Below are 20,419 nucleotides of genomic sequence, written 5' to 3'. Positions count from 1 at the left end.
TATTCAGAAAGCAAATTTGTAACAGGGTTAAGTCACCTCTGCAACAGACCACAGACTTTCTTCACTGGTCTTGTTTCCCTTACAGTTTTAGTGAACACCCAGTAACTATTTCTTCCCTTTACAATAATACTCTGTCTTAAATCACACACAGCCCTTCCCCTGTTAGTTATGATACAGATTTATGAATAGCCTGAGCAGCAGTAAATACTGAACAGGCCTAGTCTCTCTTCAAGGAATATACACCATTTTACACAGATACAGAATGTACATACCCCATGCTTGGGGAGCCCAGTCACTTGTGCTGAGGAGAGACTGACACCACTTGTGCCATTTCAATGAAAGGAGTTCAAAAACCAGCTTCCCCTGGGGGCTCACAGGAAAGCACTGATTGTGCTGTGTGTACACCTTTTTTTCATTTGTATTTGGAAATAGCAAGATATGAACAGGATCTGCCTTTGGCAGTAGAAGGAAAGCTCTGTTGTGCTGCTGTAAAGCTTCACCAGCTTGGACATGAAGAAATGAACCATCTCTCCTGTTAAACAGACACAAATCTGTGTTCCTGTGCTGGTATCTGGGCAGGTGACAGGGTGGCAGCTGATGCTGCTTCAGGCAGCAGCCCAAACTCCTGTGTTTGATCACACAGCTCCAGTGATCAGGTCCCTTTAACCTCCCCTGTGGTTCCCCTCAAAACTCCACTGTTGACACCACCCATCCTAAGAACAGGCAGTTCTTGCTTGAATGCAGATTCAGTTGCAGGATATCCACATGCAGTTCACATGGCATAAACTTCCACATCCAGATTTGTTTTGCTGCTGTTTAGGGAGTGCTCTCCTCTTTCCATGTTCTATTTTCTCCTTAGAGTCAGGGCTATGGCTTCAGGGCAGGGCCAGGTACAACCACCCTTGCTGCTGTATGTCCCAGGACCTTAAACATGGACTATGGGATCTTGGTTTCCACTCATCTCCTGCAATCCTTACCAAAATGGGAGAAGAGGAAAGTTCAGGGGTGGAGAACTAGAACCCCTGAAGTTCAGAAATTCAAAACGAAGCATGTTTATTAAGTGGTTTCCTTTTACTTTTTTCTCCCATTTCTTAAAATAAATAAAACCTTCAGACACATACAAGTGAAACACATCATCCTTCAAAGTGCAGTTACATTTCCACCCCACTCCCAAGAATCACATAAAGCTTTATCAAGTAACCAAAAGACCCCTCAAGGCTCCCGTCGGTCCCTTCCCCTGGCAATGAGAACAGGCAGGGCTGTGCTGCCCAGGAGCCGCTTGCTGGGGCCTGTTCTGAAATACAGGTGCAAGAGGCAGGGCTGCAGCAGCAAGGGGCAGTTCAGGATACGTGGTATGAAAACAAACCCAACCTGCTGAGAGTCCAAAGAGTCCATTACCAGAACAGTTAGTTACTCTGGGAGCCCTGGAAGGAACTGGGCCGATAACAGGCATGAGTGATGGATCAGAACCGTGTGAAGCTCCTGTGGCAGCAGAGTCTGGGACAAGGGATTAAGTCATTTTGCCAAAAGTCATGGACTCCCTCTGCCCTCAGTCTGGGCCTGGCCTAGGTGATGTGGCAGCACCAGCTGCCTCCCAGGATGAGTTAAGAGTTTGCCTGTACTCCAAGCACACCAAGTAACAGAAAAGAGAAAGAGAACATGAGGTCTGATGCTTGAGTTCCATCTGATACAATCTCTTTACTGATGTCTTTAGGAACCTGTTCTCACCAAGGGCACTGAGCAGAGGTGTGGGCAAGTACAAGTCCATCAGGTCCTTTCAGGCCCACAGAAACTCGTCAATAAGATATAGCACCACTTAAACTACCATGATTTTGACCTCATCGTTCTCATCCGCACGGTAGAAGAAGGGAATGCATGGGTTTTCCAGCAGGGAGCCCAGCCTCTCCTGAGGGTTCTGGATTTCTCTGAGCAGCTGCATTATTTGCTTTGCCGTGGGGTCCTCTTGGTTTGGCTGAGCAGCTTTACTGTCAGCAGGGGGAAAACCAGATTGATGAACCGCAGCCTCTTGTTCTGCTTCATCTGACAGATTCACCTCTCGTAACCCTGCAAGGAGCACAGACAAGGCAGGCAGGTCACTCCTCCCATCCACACAACAGGCTGAGAGCAGGGGCTGCTCCCCCTGCACAGAGCTTGTCCTGGCTGCAGCTCACCTGCTCCGTCGGTGGCGTTCAGCTCAATGCGCCTCTCTGCTGGAAGCACACCTTCAGTCTGGCTTGCCAGCAGCTCTGGGTTCTGAGCAGCTGCTACATACTTGCTGTACCATTCATTTCTTTCCCTGACCAGGCGCATCACTAACTCCTGCAGTTCCAGTAGTTTCACCTGTACCAAAGTAAAGGAAAGCCCATGAAACATGCACACAAAAACACCACTGAGGTTTGCAGTTCTACTCCTGTCACAGAGTTAGCAAATGAACACACAAAGATTTGCACTCCCCAGCCCACCCTGCTTGGAGTAGTACCACAGAAAAGAGTCCTTGCCTTCATCTCTTCCTTATCCTGAGCCAACCTGCTGATATACTCCTCTTTCTCCTGGTGCCGCTGTTTGAGGATTGCCCTTTGGCTCTGGTACAGTGCAATGTACTCCCCTGGAACACAAGAGAAGCTTCAGGAGTGTCTGCAAGATTGGGGTACAAGCCTGATAGTGAGGTACAAGGCATGAGGACCCAGAATTCCAGCCCTGGAGTGGAGACCTAGCCCAGTTACACAGCAGCAGATGACATTACAGTAGAAGGCTTTGTAGTTTGAGGGCTCCAGCTCCAAAAGCTCTTTGGAGATCTGCTCCCCCTATAAATAAGGCACTGAGCAAGCTCTGGCCTGTGCTGGTGCTGCCTACACTTACCAATGGTGTCAGTCTCTCCAGACAGCTGGATGCAGCGGTGCTCCAGCTCCTCCAGACGCTCCTTCAGATCAGCCTTCTCACGCATCAGCTCCGTGAAACGCAACTGCACACACAAAGGGGGGTCAGTCACCTGGGCTGCTCACGTACAGACAGCACCTGTGCTAAAGGTAACACCCCCTGACTCTGGTCTGAGCCTGGGGAACAAATGCTGCTCCTTTACAACCAGGCTGTGAGCAAGCGTTTTAGGATGGAGCATCTTTTTATGGAACGTCTGCTGCTTATTCCCCTACAATCTGCTTGTGTTGTGTTTGTCTGACACTGGATCCTAGTCTGGCTGAGCAGTTTAATAGGGCTGAAACAACATGAGATTCTTTTGCTTACCTGTAGCTTGTCCATGGCACTTTTCAGAGCCTCGTGAACCTCTACTGGAACAGTATCCATAATGGAGCCTGGAAAGGGATGTGTGCAATTTACAGTTTCTCCAGGGGCAGGATGCACTCACAGACCCAAAGGTCTGTCTCAGAGCAGCCATGGCCAGCTGGCCCAGCACCTCCTGGTCACACTGTCCCAAAGTGCAGAGACTTTACCTCCATCCAGTGTGATGTGATGTTGCTGCTCCTGCCGAAGAGCCGTGATTTGCTGCAGGAGGGTTCTGCACTGCTGCTTCTGAGCAGCCAGCTGCTTCCTCAGATCTTCTCGCTCCTGCTCCACTTGGGACATGGCAGAGGTCACGAAAGTCACCTAGGAACAATTTCAGAATGTGGACATTAGTGCTTCCCCTCTGTTCAGCAGGATCTATGGTGCATCTCAGGACAGAGTAACAGTTTACCCCATTTTAGTTATGGGTGTGAAACCAAAGAATTATGTGACCGCCCTGGAACTAAGCCAGGCAGCAGCTACTGCCTCTTCTCATTCCCAATTAGTGCAGGTTAAAAACTGGGTCCCTTGAGAGCTGTTTGACTGCAGTATTATGACTGTACTTGCAGATAAATCTTGTAGATATTTGACACCATTTCCAAGTTGCCTTCCAAACTAAAGTGAACATCATCATCAAAGCCCCATTAAAGAGCTGCTCTGCCAGCTGAGTTGTCATCATAAGGAAACCACTGCCAGACTTCCAGCCTGTTTTGTAAGGATGCTGCAGAAGTCTTGGCTTTGCTGCTATGCACAAGGAACTGTTGCATTTCCCTCATGACTGCACTCAGCTGGCAGGGTAACAGCTGATAAACCTCTACAATTGAACCAGTCTCCTTTTCTAGGTACTTGTTTAGAATGAAAACCAAAGGCTTTTTCTACTCATTAAGACTCACCATTTCTTCATGGCTTTCAAACTTCTCTGGGACCACAAGAGAAGGTTTTTGGATTTCTTCAGTCATAGCTTCATCGCCTTCTGTAAAAGAAAGAAGGTGAACAAGGAGGCAATGCTGGAGAGAACCCAGCTCTGCCTCTTCCCTGATGCAGCCACTCACCCTCCAGTTGGTGCAAAATCCTGCCCTCCATTTCTGCTGCCAGCTGACTGATCTGGGCCTGCAGCTCTTTGTTTTCCTTGGCTACAGCTTCTAGACTTTCCTGCAAGAGAGAAGCAAAGGATCACAAAAGCCTGCACAAGCCAGATTGCAAACAGTCACTCCAGACAGTAGCACCACACACACAAACACACAAGCAGTACTTCAGCTCCAGACAGGTACCACTCATCTGTAGGACACAGGGTGTAATCACAGCATCACAGAACAGCCCAGTCTGGAAGGGACTAGCTAAATCTCTCCCTTATTACCTCCCATCTTTTCACTTGTCCCTTTTTACTGTTACCTTCGTCTGCTGCAGCTCTTTCAGGTGCATCTCCACTGTCACCTTCCCCTGGACCTCCTCGTGCTGCAGGCGATCCATGAGCTGTGTCTGAAGCAGGAATTGCTTGTGCAGCTCGTCCTTCTCGGCAGCGAGCTGCTGGAAGGCCAGGGTGTACTGCTGCAGGTGGCTGTAGCACTGGTCCCGCTGCTCCTGCAGCCCACGGGCCTCCTGTGTCTTCTGCTCCAGCTGGGAGAACAAGATCAAACCACCACATCAAACCCTTTGTGCCTGAAAAGCTGATCTGGGTGACATGATCCAAACTGTCAACATTGCCCCAAAGCCACCAACCGGGCAGACAGCCACCATCTGCCCCCACATGCTGGTCCCCACATCAGTCAGCAGATGATAGGGGAAGGCTCCCAGCTGGATCTTTACAATGCCCATTTCCAGCCTTCCATCAGTGCCTGGGAAGTTGCCAGCAATTTGCACAATCCAGCCCTGCCATGCCCCTGCTGGTGCTCACCGTCTCTTTGAGCTCCGCCAGGTTCTCCTGCAGCTGCCCAAGCTTCTTGGCCAGCTCTTTCTTTACGTGTTGCTCTGACTGTAGGGCACTTGTGACCTCCATGTTTTCATTTGTCTGCAAGACAAACACAACTGTGTAACAGAACTGCCCCAGCCACCATGGAACAGGCTCTCAATAAACCACGTTAGATCCCAGTACAGCAGGGTGCCATGCCTTGTGTTTTTCTGGACTGTAACTGAGGGTCATAAATTGATGTTTAGGACAGTAAATAACTTACAGAAAGGTTCAGAAGATGGGAGAAGAGCAAGGAAAGAGCCTGGGGAATCAGTGCTGGGACAGTGCCAAGAAGAGGCCTGGCACATCATGCAGCCTGTCAGCTCCAAAGCAGATGGGTGGTATGAATATCCCAAAGAGAGCCACAGACATTCAAAAACAAGGAGTTCAAAAAGGACTAAAGAAAAAAAAAAACAACAGCTAGACCATGTGTCAGGCTGCTAGGACCCCAGAGGGGAAAGTGTTACACTGAGAGAAGCAAAGCAAGAGGAAGGAATCAGCTCCAGGATGGGTAAGAATGACAGCAGCAGGAGGGAATACTGTTGAGGACTTCCTCATGGGCAAGTACAGGGGAACAGGAAATAGGTATCTTCAAATAAAACAACAGGAGGAATAGCCAGGGACAGAAACAGCCTGACTGCCAGGGAATGAGAAGGAAAAGGAAACAGTTCTGGACAAAGATACTGGTTCATGTGCTAGAGCACGTGAGGGAGTAAGGAACTGGAGGGAATCTCGTGGTATGGCAGTACATGTCAAAGGATGGAGCAGCCACAGTCTCAGAGGGTAAGAGATGGATAACACTGCTGCCAGGTTTTCACATCTGCACTACACAAGGATTGCACCAGTGAGGGAAGCAGTGGGAAAAAATGCACAGAAGAGACCTACCAGTTTGACAAACCCATTCTGCAGCTCAGCCAGCTGCTCCTTTAGGTCCCTGTTCTGGCTCAGTGCCCTGCTGATTGTGGCCTTGTCACTCTGCATGTCCTCCAGGATCTGCTGCCTGTCCGCAGCCTCCTCGCTGTAGCGCTGCACTGTCTTCTCCAGCTCCAGCAGCCGCTCCTCCTGCTCGCGGTTGAGGCGGCTCAGCTGCTCGTTGTCACGCACCTGGGCCTGGTACTGCCCCTGCAGCTCCTCCTGCTGCTGCTGCAGCCGCTGCATCTCCTCCTGCAGACTGAGCTCTGCCGCCGTGGGCCCCGGCGGAGAGGGAGGCTCGATGTCCATGGGCTTCACTGCTGAGGAAATGCAATCACAAGGGGCTCAGCCACAGGGAGAACGGCTGGGTGAGAAAATCCCTGCTGGATGCACAAAGCACACCCCAGCCCACTGGGCTCTGTGACCCAGAAGGGATCACCAGCTGCACTATCCAATCCTCAGTGCACAGCACTGAGAGGAACAAAGAGCAAACCTACCCCAAACCCAAGCACAGCATCCTGCTGTCTGCTGCTGACTCCCTCACAGCCCTAGCAGGAGCATCCTGCCTTCCCAAACTCCTGGGCCAGAGAGGCTGACAGTACAGTTAGGCCAATACTACAGACATGAGCAGCCTGCTGGCCCATGCATTGCAGGAGTTCACTTGCTGTTTCCCAGGAGAAAAGGGTTCTTAGGGTCACCTGGTCTTCATCTGCCTTCCCAGCATCAGATCTATTTGCAGGTCCTGTGCAGAAGCATCTGCACAGCAGCACAGACTTCTCCAGCTCCACTCTGCAGTGGGAAGCCCCACTTTGGAAGCCCTACCTGATGTGCTCAGCAGCTCTGTAACATTGTCTTCCAGCTCCTGAATTCTGGCCATGTGTTTCTCCTTCTCCTCTGCCATTGTGTGGACCTGCAGGGCCACACAAATGAAAATCACAACAATGCTCATGGGACATTTCCTGCTGCCTGTGTTTGTCCAGAGCTGGGATGTTGCCCCTGGGGTTACCTGCTCAGAGAGCTGCTGCACCCGCTGCTGCCAAACACTTCCCTCCTCCCTCAGTTTCTCCACATACTGATCTCTTTCTGCCTGCAGCTGGTGGAGTGACTCTGAGAGCTGTTCAAAATAAAATCAAACAACATCATATTAGCTAAGTGAATTTGGTTTAAGGGATAGAACTTGAAGAAACCAGTGTTAGTGCAAAGCTCAGACTACGTTTTTCTGCCCCACAAGTTTCCTTACAGACATCAAGGATCATATTTCATACAACCTCTTACCTGAGCTACCTGGGTTTCCAGGCTTGCCTTCTCCTCCAGAACCATCTGCAGCTGCTGGTTTGCATCCAGACTCCCTCCCTGGCTTGAGAACTGTTACAAAAATCAGAAAGTTAAGGCGAAATGTTAATGCTCAATTCCTGCACAGCCTTCTGCTGAGAGTAACCTGCCACATGATCTATGTTGTAATCTTCTATAGTTTTTAAAGTGCTCCAACTCATAGTGAAGTTCAGTGTGAAAAAATAGGGAGATTAAAAACAAAAAGCTGAAATTTTAGTCCTGTAAAAACGGCTGAACTGGGTGGCTCCTCCCTACTAATTTTACATTTACTATTTTTTTGATTAAGAAAATACAATTCAATCAAACTTTGGCTCAGAAATTTTGTGCATTTCCAGAGTCATCATTATACAGCCATGTCAGACAGTATAAAAGCCTGTGACCTTAAAGCTGTCAGACATGTCAGGAATTTAAAGCCAGTGTCTGGGGCACGTCAGTGGAATGAGCATCAAGGCTGGTTCAGCTGAGGCACAGCACTCTTCCCAGAAGAGCAACAGTTGGCTTAATTTCAAGGGTAACTTAAGACACAGTCTAGGAATAAAAATCAGAGCATTTTTTTCCCTCCCAGGCTCAGGGTTACACCAGGCTTGCTCTCTGACCTGCTGGCTCCATGCATTCTTGCCCCAGCTGACTTCAAGCTGCCCCTGTCCAATTCACCACCTTCCACTGGTGGCTACAAGCACCACCCCTACTCAGCTGGGTACTCAGTGAGACTGCACAACTAAATAACCAAAATCCTGAACAGATACAATCAGAAAAGTCACTGTATTTCCACGTTTCACCCTTTCTCACTTGACAACAGTTTTAACAGACTAATGTCACATTGCTTTTCAATCAAGTGACCTTTTCAATCAATTTACAGTTCCAACACCTTAGAGAATACTGAAACAGAAGCTTTCTGTTCCCCTGAAGCCTTGCTGAAAGCTTTTTTCTAGAAGGATGCCTTGATGAGATTTTGTGCCTTTCTTTAAAGCCAAGAATTTGACTTGGTCCCTCTCTCAGAAGGAAGTGTGGCAGTGTCATCAGTGTCCTCTGCCCTCACCTGTTGAATCATCAGTTCAGCCATTTCCAATTTCTTCTGCAAATCTTCCACATCCAACTTCATAGCTGAGTTCTGGGACACCAGGGAGTGAACTTTCTCTGATAGCTCTGAATTCTGCTGTTTTATTTCCTCACTACTTTTGCTAAAACAAACAAAAAATTAAAGTGGCTCTGGGTCTGCTGATGTCCAGGTCATAAATTTACAAACCAGTGCTTTCTGGCAGCTAGAATCACAGAAACATCACATCTAGTGACTATTTTTTTCCAAATTGAATATCCAGCCTCCCAAGTCGCCACCTGTGGTCTTTGCCACTTGTTTTGGGGCTCTTCTGCAGTAATAAGCAGAGGGGACTTACCTTCGTTTGTACAGTTCCAGTTTCAGGTTGTCTCGCTCCTTCACTAACTCTTTATTATGCTGGAGAAAAAAGAAATTATTGATTCATCTATAGACTTCAGCCAAACAAATAAGGTATTTAAAAAATACTTAGTTTCACCTTTAACAGATCAGCTAAAACAGAAAAGGTCATAACTTTAGCAAAAACCTCAGGACAGGTTTGCTTAGAACCTCCTGAATTTTCCAGGAATAAGTCTGCTCAGTCTTTTCAAATATGATGCTACAAGTATTTCTGTAAACTTCTGGATTAAAGACAATACTAAAGTGTGTGTTTGATGGAGACTTCTGGGACAAGGTATCTCTCTTGTGTGGAGCTGCCAGACTAATGAATGAGGTGCCAGATCTGAGGACACCAACTGGACCATATGATTAGCCACAGAAACTTGAATGAAGTTTGCCTTGACCATGGGGAATGCACAGCTTTAAAAGGTTAATTAACAATTACCAAGGTTAACGTCTGCCTCTTCTCCAAGCAGGCACTGCAGACTTGGCAGCAGTGTTAAGCAAACAGCCAAAGGCAGAGCTGCTTTAAGCACAAACAGAGGTGGCTCTTACCTTCTCTGACTGCTTTTGCTGCATGGAGATGGAGGACAAAGTGCGCTCCAGCTCCGAGACCCGCTGGCGAGACGAGTGCAAACGGGCAGCAAGGCTTTCAGCTTCTCCTGCACAAGGCAGAGCACAGGCAGTTGAGGCTAGACCACAAGAAGCATTTTGGAACTGGCTGAACAGCACTTTCTACTTTGTCAACAAGCTCTTCAGGCAGCACAGAACTTAGTAAATCATCAGAGCTGGCTCCGCTCCTGGCTCTGCAGGTGATTCACCAACAGCCCTGGGCACACAGCTCTCTCTACTTGCCTCACTTTTACAGGGAGATGATGAAACTTCCTTTGCAGAACAATAGACACTATGTTGTTTGTTTTTGGTTTTTTTCTATTAGAATAAATTGCTCAAATGCAGTTCAGACTAAAAGGCTCAGCTAAGACCTAGATTAACTTGACAGCTGTGTGGGAGGCAGGGCGGAAAGGGGAACCAAGTTTTAAAAGAATTAGAAAGGAACAGTCTGGGGTAGTCATCAGGCCCAGCAGAGCTGACAGGGCTTTAGTGATGCACAGAAGAACCTCAACTGCCATGAGAGCAATCTGGGGGCAGCTATGATGACAGCAGCAGTGCCAGAGGCTGCTCACGAAGGGGTCAGGGAGTGCTGTGAGCTGGCTGCCACCAACTGCCCTACTTGTGACCTGACACCCACAGTTCACCCCCAGCCCGAGCTGCAGACACAGTCACGTACCTGATTTCTGCCGTGCAGCCTGCTGAGTGTGGCCAAGGGCTGTCTGCAACTCAGACTTCTCAGAAACGAGAATTCCAATAGTCTGGATATGAACCTTTGGGAAAGGAAAATCAGCTCAGCACAAAACTTCTTTGCTTGCCACTGCAACATCACTGTTGTCACAAAAGGACAACTCAGTAAAGAGCTCCTGCAGTTAAGTACAGTCTGGCTGACACTCGTGGTTTTGCTAAAGGAATGGACTTCTGCCTTCCAGGATAAGGACTGAGAGTGCTCAGTAATCCACAAAACAGCAGAAGTCAGGTGATATTACTGTAGGGGAGGCTCTGCCTTACCTGTAACTGTTCCCTCAGTGCCGCTTGCTCTTTGTTAAATTTCTGTTCAAACTCCTTCTTTTCCTGTAGAAACAAATAATGCTTGGTCAGCACAAACATGCAGATAGTTAACCCTTGTTTTACGTTAAACTAAAAAAGCAGGAATTAATTGCTACTATTTCTAGCATCCAAATGATGCCAGTATTTTTAAAGACACGCTTATCTTCATTCTTTGAACTACTTAATCATTTTTCCATCCCAGACCAGCAGTGACAGCACAGTGCAATCATTGCAGCACACACGTGGCAGTGCTGGAATGGAAGCTCCTGGCAAGGACCTGAACTGTAACCTCCTGCCCCCCCTGCACTCCTCCAACTTGAGCATTTAAATATTAGCTTTGGTCAAAATAAGAATGCTGCCTGTCAGGCCCAACTTGTGAAGTCAAAACATTAAACCTTATACTACAAATAAAACTGAATCTAACACAAGACAAGATCATGCACACTTGTGCCACAATCCACTGTGTTTTCTACTCCTCAAAGAAACAGGTACCTATTTCTGTATCTATCCAAAAATAGGACACACTTTACCTTCTCCAGCTGATTCACTGCTTCTTGGTTCTGCTGTTTCTATGGAAGAAAATTGATGCACCAATATTAAGAGAAAATATTCTCATAGTGCTGAAACACATTTTCACTTTGATGAAGTAGGATATATGCCCAGTTCATGTAAGGAGAATTTCCATTTTTGTAGAAGACTAGGAAGTGCATCTTAGGTATTAAGAGATTTGAGGCTCCCTTCACTAATACATGTGATATGTTTTTCATTGTCCAGTACATTATCACAGTTCTCCTCCAATACCTCTGCTGAAACCCCTTTATGTTCCTATCTGACCATCCAGCAACTTCAGTTTAAACTTGCAATATCCCACATCTCTGCAATTAATCATAGTCAAACTGGTGTGTTAGGAAAAGCAGCAAAAATGCTTTCAATAAAAGATAAATACCTAAATCCCAAAGCAAAAGTCCTTTCCTCTAAGTGATTCCTCAGACCTCTATCCCAGTTAACAACTGGCCAAGTCATGCAGAGCTGCACGTACGTTGGCAGGCTCCCACCAAGGTGGAATGAGACAGAGCTGAAGGCAGATGCAAGGAAAGGGATAATTCTGTCCCAGCCAGTTTCAGTCTCATGGGTGAAGTACTGGAGAACTGTGACTGCACAAAGTGCATCTGTAGGTGTGAAGGGGACAAAGGCTGCCCAGGCTGCCACCAAACCCTGTTTGCCCTTTGCTGCTCTTGTCCCCCTGGCAGTTTTCTCACAGATGTCTCTTAAGTAACCATGTAATTACTATTTTTTCCTTTTCCCAAATGATGAATATTGGCCAAGGTGTTTCTTTATTACCACTACTGCCTCAGTGCATTTTGAAACATGACTGCAGATGGAAAGGTGAAGAGGTTTTGATTTTAGCAATGCCAGCGCACAACATAACCAGGAAAAGCAAAGGCAAGAGCACAAATGCAGCAAAGGCCCTACAGGGTTCCAGACAAACAGAAAATGAGAATCCTGGGTGGGCAATGCACTCTACCTGTGCAGCCCAACTAAAACACAAAAAGAACAAAAATAACCCAAAACCAAAAATAAAACAGAGGGAAACAAAAAGAGGGGTCATGGGGTACACTGGGAAATGCTGAACTTTGGGAAAAGCGTAGCTTTAGAGAGGAACAAAATGAGGGAAAGTATTTCACACAAGAAAGGCTCTTTTCAGCCTGGAACAGATCCACTTAGCTGCATTTCTTGCAGTGTTAAGGCTGAGAGCTGAAAAGCAGCAGCAGGAATCCATGCAGGCCACAGGACAAAGCAGTTCATTCATTGTGCCAAGAGAAGCTGAGGATATGATCAGAAAACAGCCCCAGGCTCTCTTGGACCTATTGCTCCCACTCTGCTGATATATTTAGAACAGCATCACCACCTGCAGAAACAGGTTTTCACACTGCTGCCAGCACCAGAATTCTGTATTTTCAGGATTCAGACCAGGACCAGAAATAGCTGTTTTATGAGGATGCTTATCATCCAGGGACAGCATGAGAAGATCAAGAGAGCACACATAAATGGAAACAACAAAACTCTGTTTCTGCTTCCTCAGATGAGCCATCTCACTCACAAGAGGCCCTAGGCTTTGATCCTCTCACAGGTTTTCCAGCCAGCCCATTTTGTTCCACACAAAGTGCTGTGTAAGCAGCCTTCCTTGTGGCACCATGAGGGAACCCGTAACCTTGCAGACACCCAGAGAGCGTGGAGGAGCAGCAAAGACAATGTCAAACTGGTTGGTTGGATTGTTTCTTACCAATTCCTCTATCTTTGTAACGAGCTGTTTGTTAGTTAGATTGCTGGAATCCAGGGCTACTGCCAGCTCCTGGTAACGTGTCTGACGGGCACATGCATATAGGAGAAAAAGGAAGGAGCAGAAGAGGAGAAGGGAAGGAAAAAAGCAATAATTAAAAAGGACAGAAAAAATAAATCATTATCACAGTTTGATATAATCAGATTCTCCAAACAAAACAAAATCTGTGGTTTGAATAAAAGCAGCTGGGATGTCAACCTGTTTTATCCGTTTCTGCTGAAGCCTCATTTTGACATAAAAGTGAATCAGAATTAAGAACTGCAGTTGCATGGAAGCCAGATTATCCCAGTCCCCAAACTGGGAACATCTCCAGTAACTGCCTCTGACTGTGGTGATCACAACTACCCCATTACAGCCCCAGCTGACACTACACAGTGATGTATATGACCTGTGCATTCAGTAGGCCTCACTAACACTGCTGTAAGCACAGAATCCAAACAAGTGATCAACAGCAGCAAGTAAAAATAAAAAAACATGACAGACTGAGAACAACTTACTTCCATTTCCTTAATATTTGTGGAAGAAACAGGACTTTCTCCATTCACGTATGATGTTGACTAGAAGTAAAGCAAGTCAGTCAGTTTCAGTCCCCAAGGCAAATCACTCTTAGGTAAGATCCCATTATAACAGTAACACTCCTTATAGCACCTGTCACTTCAAACGACCACACACAGGCACAGGAAACACTTTTCTGGCTCAGGATAGATGCTGGCTGCCCCTGTGACAAGCTGATGTGAATTATTCAGACTTCATACTCTTTTCCAGTAAATCAAGAGTACATCTTTCCATGAATACATACAATTCATTCATCCCACTCTGCTTTTCTTCCTACTGCTGAAATCTTACATTCCTAAACCAGGATTTTTTGCTCCTCATGTTTAAGTATCATATTAGTTAGTAGGATGGCTGCAGACGTCTCTGAGATTGAAGAGTGTTTCCTTGAGCTGTCTGCTTAAAGTTCCACATCAAACACCAGAGAATTAATGAGACAAATGGATGAAAAGGAGTACCTGGGAAACCAGGCCATTGAGTTGTTCAGACAACTGACGGAGACCCTCTGTCGATGTGAAAGACCTGGGAACAAAGACCTGGCAATGAAAACCTCTCCCAGAGAGCTGCCCAAATCAGCACAGCATTGGGCAGGGATAAAACCTTAATTTGTTGGGATCCTTTTGCAAAGCCAACACAGACACTCACCTGTTCTCATCCAAAGAATTTTTATGATCCTCAGCTTCATTCATCTGTGGATTAAAACATAAAAACTTACACGCCTGTAAAAGATGGGAGTGTCATTTATGAATGTGTCAGTGAGCCTTGATTACAACTAGGCTTAAGTTCTACAGCTCCTGTAATTACTGCTTCCCAAAGGAAGATGAACTTAAAACCACCAACTCAGCCCTGGCTTACACATAATTTCTGAGTGGTGTGAGTCTGGGTTTGCTGGAATAGAGAAATTCAAGTGTATCAGGCTTTATGTCTGCTGTTCCTTTTTATCAGGATAATCAACACTTTGCTGGAAAAAAACTATAACTGAATCTTCAATTAGTAAAAGGAAATACAGACTGATTGGACTGGAGACCTGTCTTATTAAAGGTACTTTCTGCTAATGAAAGAGGAGAGAAGGGGAAGCAAAACAGCTTTGAAAGTTGCAGGGATGTGTGCATGCTAATACTCCCTCTGCTCTCACACACAGATGACTGCATGGAGAGTGGAGAGTGTAGTATTTTAGCAGGAGAAAACCTGAACTAGTCATGTCATATTTATGAAGGTCTTTCTCCACACTAATGTGGAGTCACTAACCAACATTCAATGGTTCAACGGCAGTATTGATAAGTCACAAACCTGTGTCAGCTGCATGCTCTCAGGAGCAGGCAGAACAGAAGCACAGCTAGGGAGGCTGTTGCTGTTAGACAGCACAGGGACATCGGGAGCAAGCTGTTCAGCACTACGAGTGGCAACATCACTGTCAAAGTATGCCTGTCACAAAACACAGCACAGGATTACAGCCTCCATGCAAAGTGAGCAAACACACCAACACATCACCTTGTGGCCTGCCTGAAAACCAGACAGATGTGAACACTCATTAAGAAACACGTGGAAGGGAACCTGTGTTCTCCCCAGAGCAAAGAGGTGGCTGCATCAGCCACAGACAAACACTGTCCCAGAGTGTGTCCTCTCATAAAGAACCAGTGTCCCATAACCCAACTCCCTTTTTTAACAGAGGGCAATAATATCACCCAACCTCTAAGTTCACACACAAGATTCACTGCAAAAGATTCACCAAAAATCAAGTAAGGGCAAAGCCAAATGTCACTGCACTTTGAAAAGCACCACCTTCAAGGTGTTCCTGGGGAAAACACAGATCACTGTATGCAAATGAAGATGGAAAAGAACAGGGGAGTGACTACTTGAAAATTGGGTTAGTCAGACTCAAGTGCTCTGTCTAAAACTCAGTGAAATTTGTGGCATTCCATCACCCACCAGTTTAGAAACAGGACATTTATGAACAGGCCAGAGGGAGGGCGGCTGGGAGCAGGTGCCTGTGGCCCTGCTGCAGCCATGGATCCCATGACTAGAAGAATCTAAATAGAAAAGAGAAGTGCCAAAAAACTATTTCTAGACAGCAAGTTCCCATCCAGCCTGTGTGGGAGGATGGATGGCATCTACAGCCCCCTCTATGAAGCCACACTGCACTGGACCATTTCATCTCCTTGCACAGCACTAGAGCCATAAAGGTCCAGCAGTGCTCTTGTGTTTTACAGCAATTTGATTGATTTCATCATCCAGCTCTGGTAAGTCATCACTTAAAAACACAACAAAACAAAGGAGATAATCTTTCAGCGTTTAGCCCCACCAATATACTGTAGCTCTCTGCAATTCCACCTGGAAGAGTTCCCTCTTGCTTCAGTTACTTCCTTCTTGGCACTCCATAAGAACCAAGAAATCTCTCTCTGCATTCCCTGTTTACCTGCTCAGCCCTTCACTCACTAATTGAGCAGCAAGGTTAAAACAGCAACAGTGGAGAGATTTAATGAAAGCACTAAGTTGGAAGACTACAAAGGGAAAACAAGAATTTTCTGAATTTCTTTTTGCAGGAAAGGTACTGATGCTCTGAAGGAGCAATATATGTTAGGTGTTTATTAGAAAAGTCAGGAACTCCCTCAATTCTTCCAGCTAAAGGTTGCTTCACCTTTATCAATCATATACTCATCAATATAAACATCAGAGGGACAGGAGAAATTAATTCTCCAGAGCATCTCAAAATGATCATTTCTCCTGATCAGAACTTTCTTTCTGCCTAACACTTCCAAGATGCAGAAACCAGCAATGTTCCTTAACCACAAGAACTCCTCCTTTCTCTGCAAGGAGCAATTTTGTAATAAACTGTTAAAACCCCCAAAACTATTTGAACAATCCAATTGCTGGAAACAGAAAGCATTAGAAGCAGAACACTTATACAGAAATTATGCATTGTGACAATCCAGTAATGTAAAATAAAAAGACAGTAAGTCTGCTCAGCTTAGCATGGTAGTAGGATCAGTTTGTTTTCACACAAAGGCTTCTACTTTGCTGGTTCTCCTCTGGTTCAGAGCCAAGAAAGCTGAAGTGAGAGAGAAGGGAGGGCTCTGCCTCACATGAGACACCAATGGCAGCAGCAGCAGCTCAGCTGCCAAGGGTTTTCTGCCCTATGAGCATCAAGTTTCTAAACAGCATTTTCCTGACTCAGGATTTTTACTAGACAGCAACTGGAATGAGAAATTGTTCTTTCATTACATATTGCAGCTAAAGATTAGTTTTCAAATAATTCCTAAAACCCCAGGCACAACTCTCCAAAAATTGTGTAATAGCCAATCAGATCAAACTGTATCTCTGAGGAAAAGAGAAAAAAAAAACCAAAACAACAAAACAGGGAAACAAGAATGAATTGAGCAATAAATTCTCCCTTTGCAGAACATGACTAAAGCTGTGGACACAGATAGGCCTTCACTGCAAAGCCAAATGTCACCTCAGCAACAACACTGGACCACTTCTGTTCATGTCACCCTCCAATGGGAAACAAGTCTTTTTCTCCAATATTTAACTTACTCTGAGCTTACAAGTATTAACTGAAAACAGTCTCCAGGACAACAGTGACACTTCAGTCACAACACAAGTTTTCTGAGGCACACCCAGCACCCCAAAAGCTGGCAGTGTGTCTTCAGTCAAGTTCTGCTGGTACAGACCTACACAGCACAGTCCAGCTGGTGGAACTCTGTGTGTCAGATGTACTATTACACAAAAGAAATAAAAGGAAAAGAGGCAACTCAGAGGGAATTCCATTCCACCTTGCAGATTTCCCTTCATCTGTCAGGTACCCCATGCAATTACTATAGTTATGTTTATTGCTGGAGACACATGGATATGCAGTAAATATAACAATGAGCTACTTTATGACAACTACAGTGAAACAGTGGTAGGGAAATAAGCTACCAAACTGATGCAAGTGAAAATTAAAATCAGAGCTTTGGTACAACAAAACTGGAACATTCTGCGCTACAGAAGTTGACTTCTCTGAGTCCCTATCACAGTTTGGGCCTTATTTTAAATAAACTGACTGTCTGAAAATAAATATTTTTAAAATTTGTTTGTTCACGTCTGCTCCTGAACACCTTTCTCTTGCTTCTTGGCATACTTCCTGCCCTTTCCTCTTCAGGATCTTGGGAATGTAAAGACGCTGAAGCCTGTACATGCCTGGCTTTGAAGTATTTGACTTCCTGCCTAAGCATATTTACAGCCCTGGTCCTTGCCAGACTGTACATCACCAGTGCCAGCTCCATCGCCTGTCATGGAAGGGGTGGCTGGAATAACCAGCAGTGCAGCTGTTTGCCCAGAGATGAGCACAAACATGCCCTTCACAAACCAAGCTGCAGCAAACAAAGCAATGACACTCACAGCAGGAGAAATACAGACTAAGGAAACACTACCTCTCTTCATAGTGCACTTTTCCTTGGCTGTTAAATGAGTTTATTGCCTCACCCCAAATTCCTGTTTTCCTCCAAGCTCAGCTGTCTCAAAAAAGACTTTTTGACAAGGTTCGCTTTTTGACATGTTAACTATGACACAAACCAGAAGGCAACAAGCACTTAACAAGCAATGGTAACAAAGAGCTCCATGTTAATAAAAACAACAACAAAACTGAAGCGACTGACAATGGATGTGTGAGGACAAGGCTCCGTCCCAGAGATGGAGCTCAGTGTGAACAGAACCCGAAGCATGCAGGAGGGAGAGAGAGTCACTTTGAGGGACACAAGCACTGCCTCACCTTCCTCTTGTCCAATGAGGGTATGGCTACCCCATTGGAGCGGTTAAGGTCTGACACCAGCACCTTCAGAATGTTCTGAATCTACAGGAGGCGAAAGAAAAGGGGAAAGAGAAACGGCTCAGAGAAGGGCAGAGAGAAAACATCAATCCAAGGCAGCCAGGGAACCAGCCTCGTCCAGCTCGTGAGGACCACACGCCTCAGCCCAGCAGCTCTGGGCACACCCAGGGCACCAGGGGACAGACCCCGACACCAGCTGCACCTTCCAGAACAGGCAGTGCCAACTGCTGTAACACACTGCACACAGCACCTGCACACCTCAGCCCTTACCCCGGCACAACCTCCTCCAGCTCTGGTCAGACTGCCCAGAAAACCAAAGAAGAGGGAGGTGGCAAATGACTTGAGAGAAAGAATGAGACACTCACATTCTCTGGAGGCTGCTGGTCATCAGCGGTGGGAGTCGCAGGTCTGCTGCCTTCTTTAGTTTTGCGTTTTTTCTTAGTTCCTGCAGTTGCTCCAGGGCTGTTCTTCTGCTGATATTCCTTCAGCTGTGAACAGAAGAAGAAGAATCTGAAGTCCAAACAGAATATGCCTTCTATAACCCCAAAAAACCTTCAAAACCAAACTTCACTGGTAAAAATACAGATCGAGTGTAAGGACAAGAGAAATGCTTTTCCATGAATTCATCTGTTTGCGAGGAAAACATGAATCCAAATAAGCCCACAGAAGGCTAAAGTAAGACCAGAGTGATGGGTTTATGACAAGAGTTGTAAACATTCAACTTTTCTTTACAGCCAATGCTGTTCCTGGGAAATTATTTGATACTCTATAGTGCAACTAAAAATGGAGATTGAAAGCACTGGTTTGGGGGATTTTTAGGGTTACAAGTAAGAAAAATAAGGCAAAATTAATAAAGGTCAATTAATCCTGCATGCAAAGTGAAAAAGCACTGTCCGACAGTAAAATCTTCCACTCCATAAAAGATTGTATGAAGGACAGTTGCAATCCCAACAGCAGACACTGCAACAACTATCAACTAAGGGGAGAAACAATCTAGAAATGATTTTTAATCGCATCCACTTCGCCCAGGAAGTGCCGGTCTGATAAGACGTAACGCGAATCCCGCCAGGTCTGCCGGCATTTCTGTGCAATTCCTGCACGCCCGAGCCCCAGAGCGGCCGGTGCCGGCAGCTGCTTATGCAAACAACAGCACCCCCGGCCCGCACGGCCCGGGCAGGGCACCGGGGGATGCAGGAGAACGAGGGAGGATCCCTTTATTGGTGGAATTTCAAAATGGAAGCCCGAACTGCTCCAGGACACTTTGCCGTTCCTGTGACTTTGACACAGAAGCGCATCCCGCCGGGACGCAGGCAGCCGGGCCGCCCCGAGGGAAAAATACAGGGAAAAAACAGAAAAAAACGGGGAGGAGGGGAGGAAGTGGAGGGAGACACGACACCCGCACACCAGCCCGGGTAACCCTCACAGCACCGCAGCCACCCAGGCCCGGCCTCGCCCCGGCCGCCCGCCGAGAAGGCCGGGCCGCAGCCCCGGACACCCGCAGGCTCCCGGGCCCCACCGCGGCCGGGCCCGGAGCGAGGGGGCGGCGGCGGCCCGGCCCGCGCCCCTCGGGGGAGGCCGCGCTCGGCCCGGCCCGGGGTCCGGCCCGCGCGGGGCTCGCGGTACGCGGCCGCCCCCAGCTCGGTCGAGTCGTGTCCCGTCCTGCCCGCAGCCCCGGCCCCTCACCTTCTTCTTGGCCGCGGCCAACCGGCTCTGCCTGCTGCCGTCCGCCATGTCCGCCCCGCGCCCGGGCCACGTCAGCCCGCCAGGAGCGGCGGGGGCGGGGGCGGCTCCGCCCCGGCCGGCCCCGCTCCGCCCCGGGACACCCCGGGGTGACACAGCGGGACAGCCCGGCCCCCCGGGGACACCCCCGCGCCGCGGGGACACCCCCGCCCCGGGACACCCGGGCCCCGTGTGACACCCGGCGCTGTCCCGCTGCTGCAGTGACCCGGCAGCCCAGAGCAAATGCCGGGAGGGGCCAGCCCGGTTTCCCTCGCCTTTGCGGGGCGCGTCCCGCACAGCCGCCTCGCTTTCTGCCCTGTGGTGTCCGAGCGCTGGCAGCGGGGTCGCTGTGTGTGATCCCAAATCCTTTAACCTTCCAAGCGCTGCAGCACCTGAGCCCCGGCTCTGAGACACGGCGCTCACAGGGACTCTGCTCCCTGC

General features: G+C 47.5%; 1 protein-coding gene across 7 annotated transcripts; it reads right to left on the bottom strand.

Annotated features, from left to right (window-relative positions):
* Window positions 1-1,028: 1,028 nt before the first annotated feature.
* Window positions 1,029-20,090, bottom strand: GOLGA2 (golgin A2). Of its 7 annotated transcripts, none has more exons than XM_063409817.1 (28): window positions 19,943-20,090; window positions 18,625-18,747; window positions 18,203-18,283; window positions 14,743-14,877; window positions 14,098-14,141; window positions 13,911-13,974; window positions 13,398-13,457; window positions 12,844-12,924; window positions 11,090-11,128; window positions 10,521-10,583; window positions 10,189-10,282; window positions 9,456-9,562; window positions 8,863-8,921; window positions 8,508-8,649; window positions 7,412-7,501; window positions 7,143-7,250; window positions 6,959-7,046; window positions 6,110-6,456; window positions 5,171-5,284; window positions 4,669-4,893; window positions 4,329-4,428; window positions 4,170-4,249; window positions 3,447-3,600; window positions 3,241-3,308; window positions 2,860-2,962; window positions 2,499-2,605; window positions 2,172-2,340; window positions 1,029-2,064 (listed from the first exon to the last, which is right to left on the bottom strand). In XM_063409817.1, exons 1-28 carry the CDS (start codon window positions 19,988-19,990, stop codon window positions 1,817-1,819), a joined length of 3,141 nt encoding a protein of 1,046 aa, XP_063265887.1. In that variant the 5' UTR covers window positions 19,991-20,090; the 3' UTR covers window positions 1,029-1,816. The 7 variants fall into 7 exon arrangements, with proteins under 7 accessions (XP_063265887.1, XP_063265888.1, XP_063265889.1 ...); XM_063409818.1 differs by having other exon boundaries at window positions 4,170-4,246; XM_063409819.1 differs by having other exon boundaries at window positions 6,110-6,453.
* Window positions 20,091-20,419: the final 329 nt, after the last annotated feature.

This window comes from Prinia subflava, chromosome 12 (genome assembly GCF_021018805.1).
Source record: "Prinia subflava isolate CZ2003 ecotype Zambia chromosome 12, Cam_Psub_1.2, whole genome shotgun sequence".
Classification (NCBI taxonomy): domain Eukaryota; kingdom Metazoa; phylum Chordata; class Aves; order Passeriformes; family Cisticolidae; genus Prinia; species Prinia subflava.
Note: the sequence above shows the minus strand (reverse complement) of the source record. Positions and strands in the feature narration are given on the sequence as shown.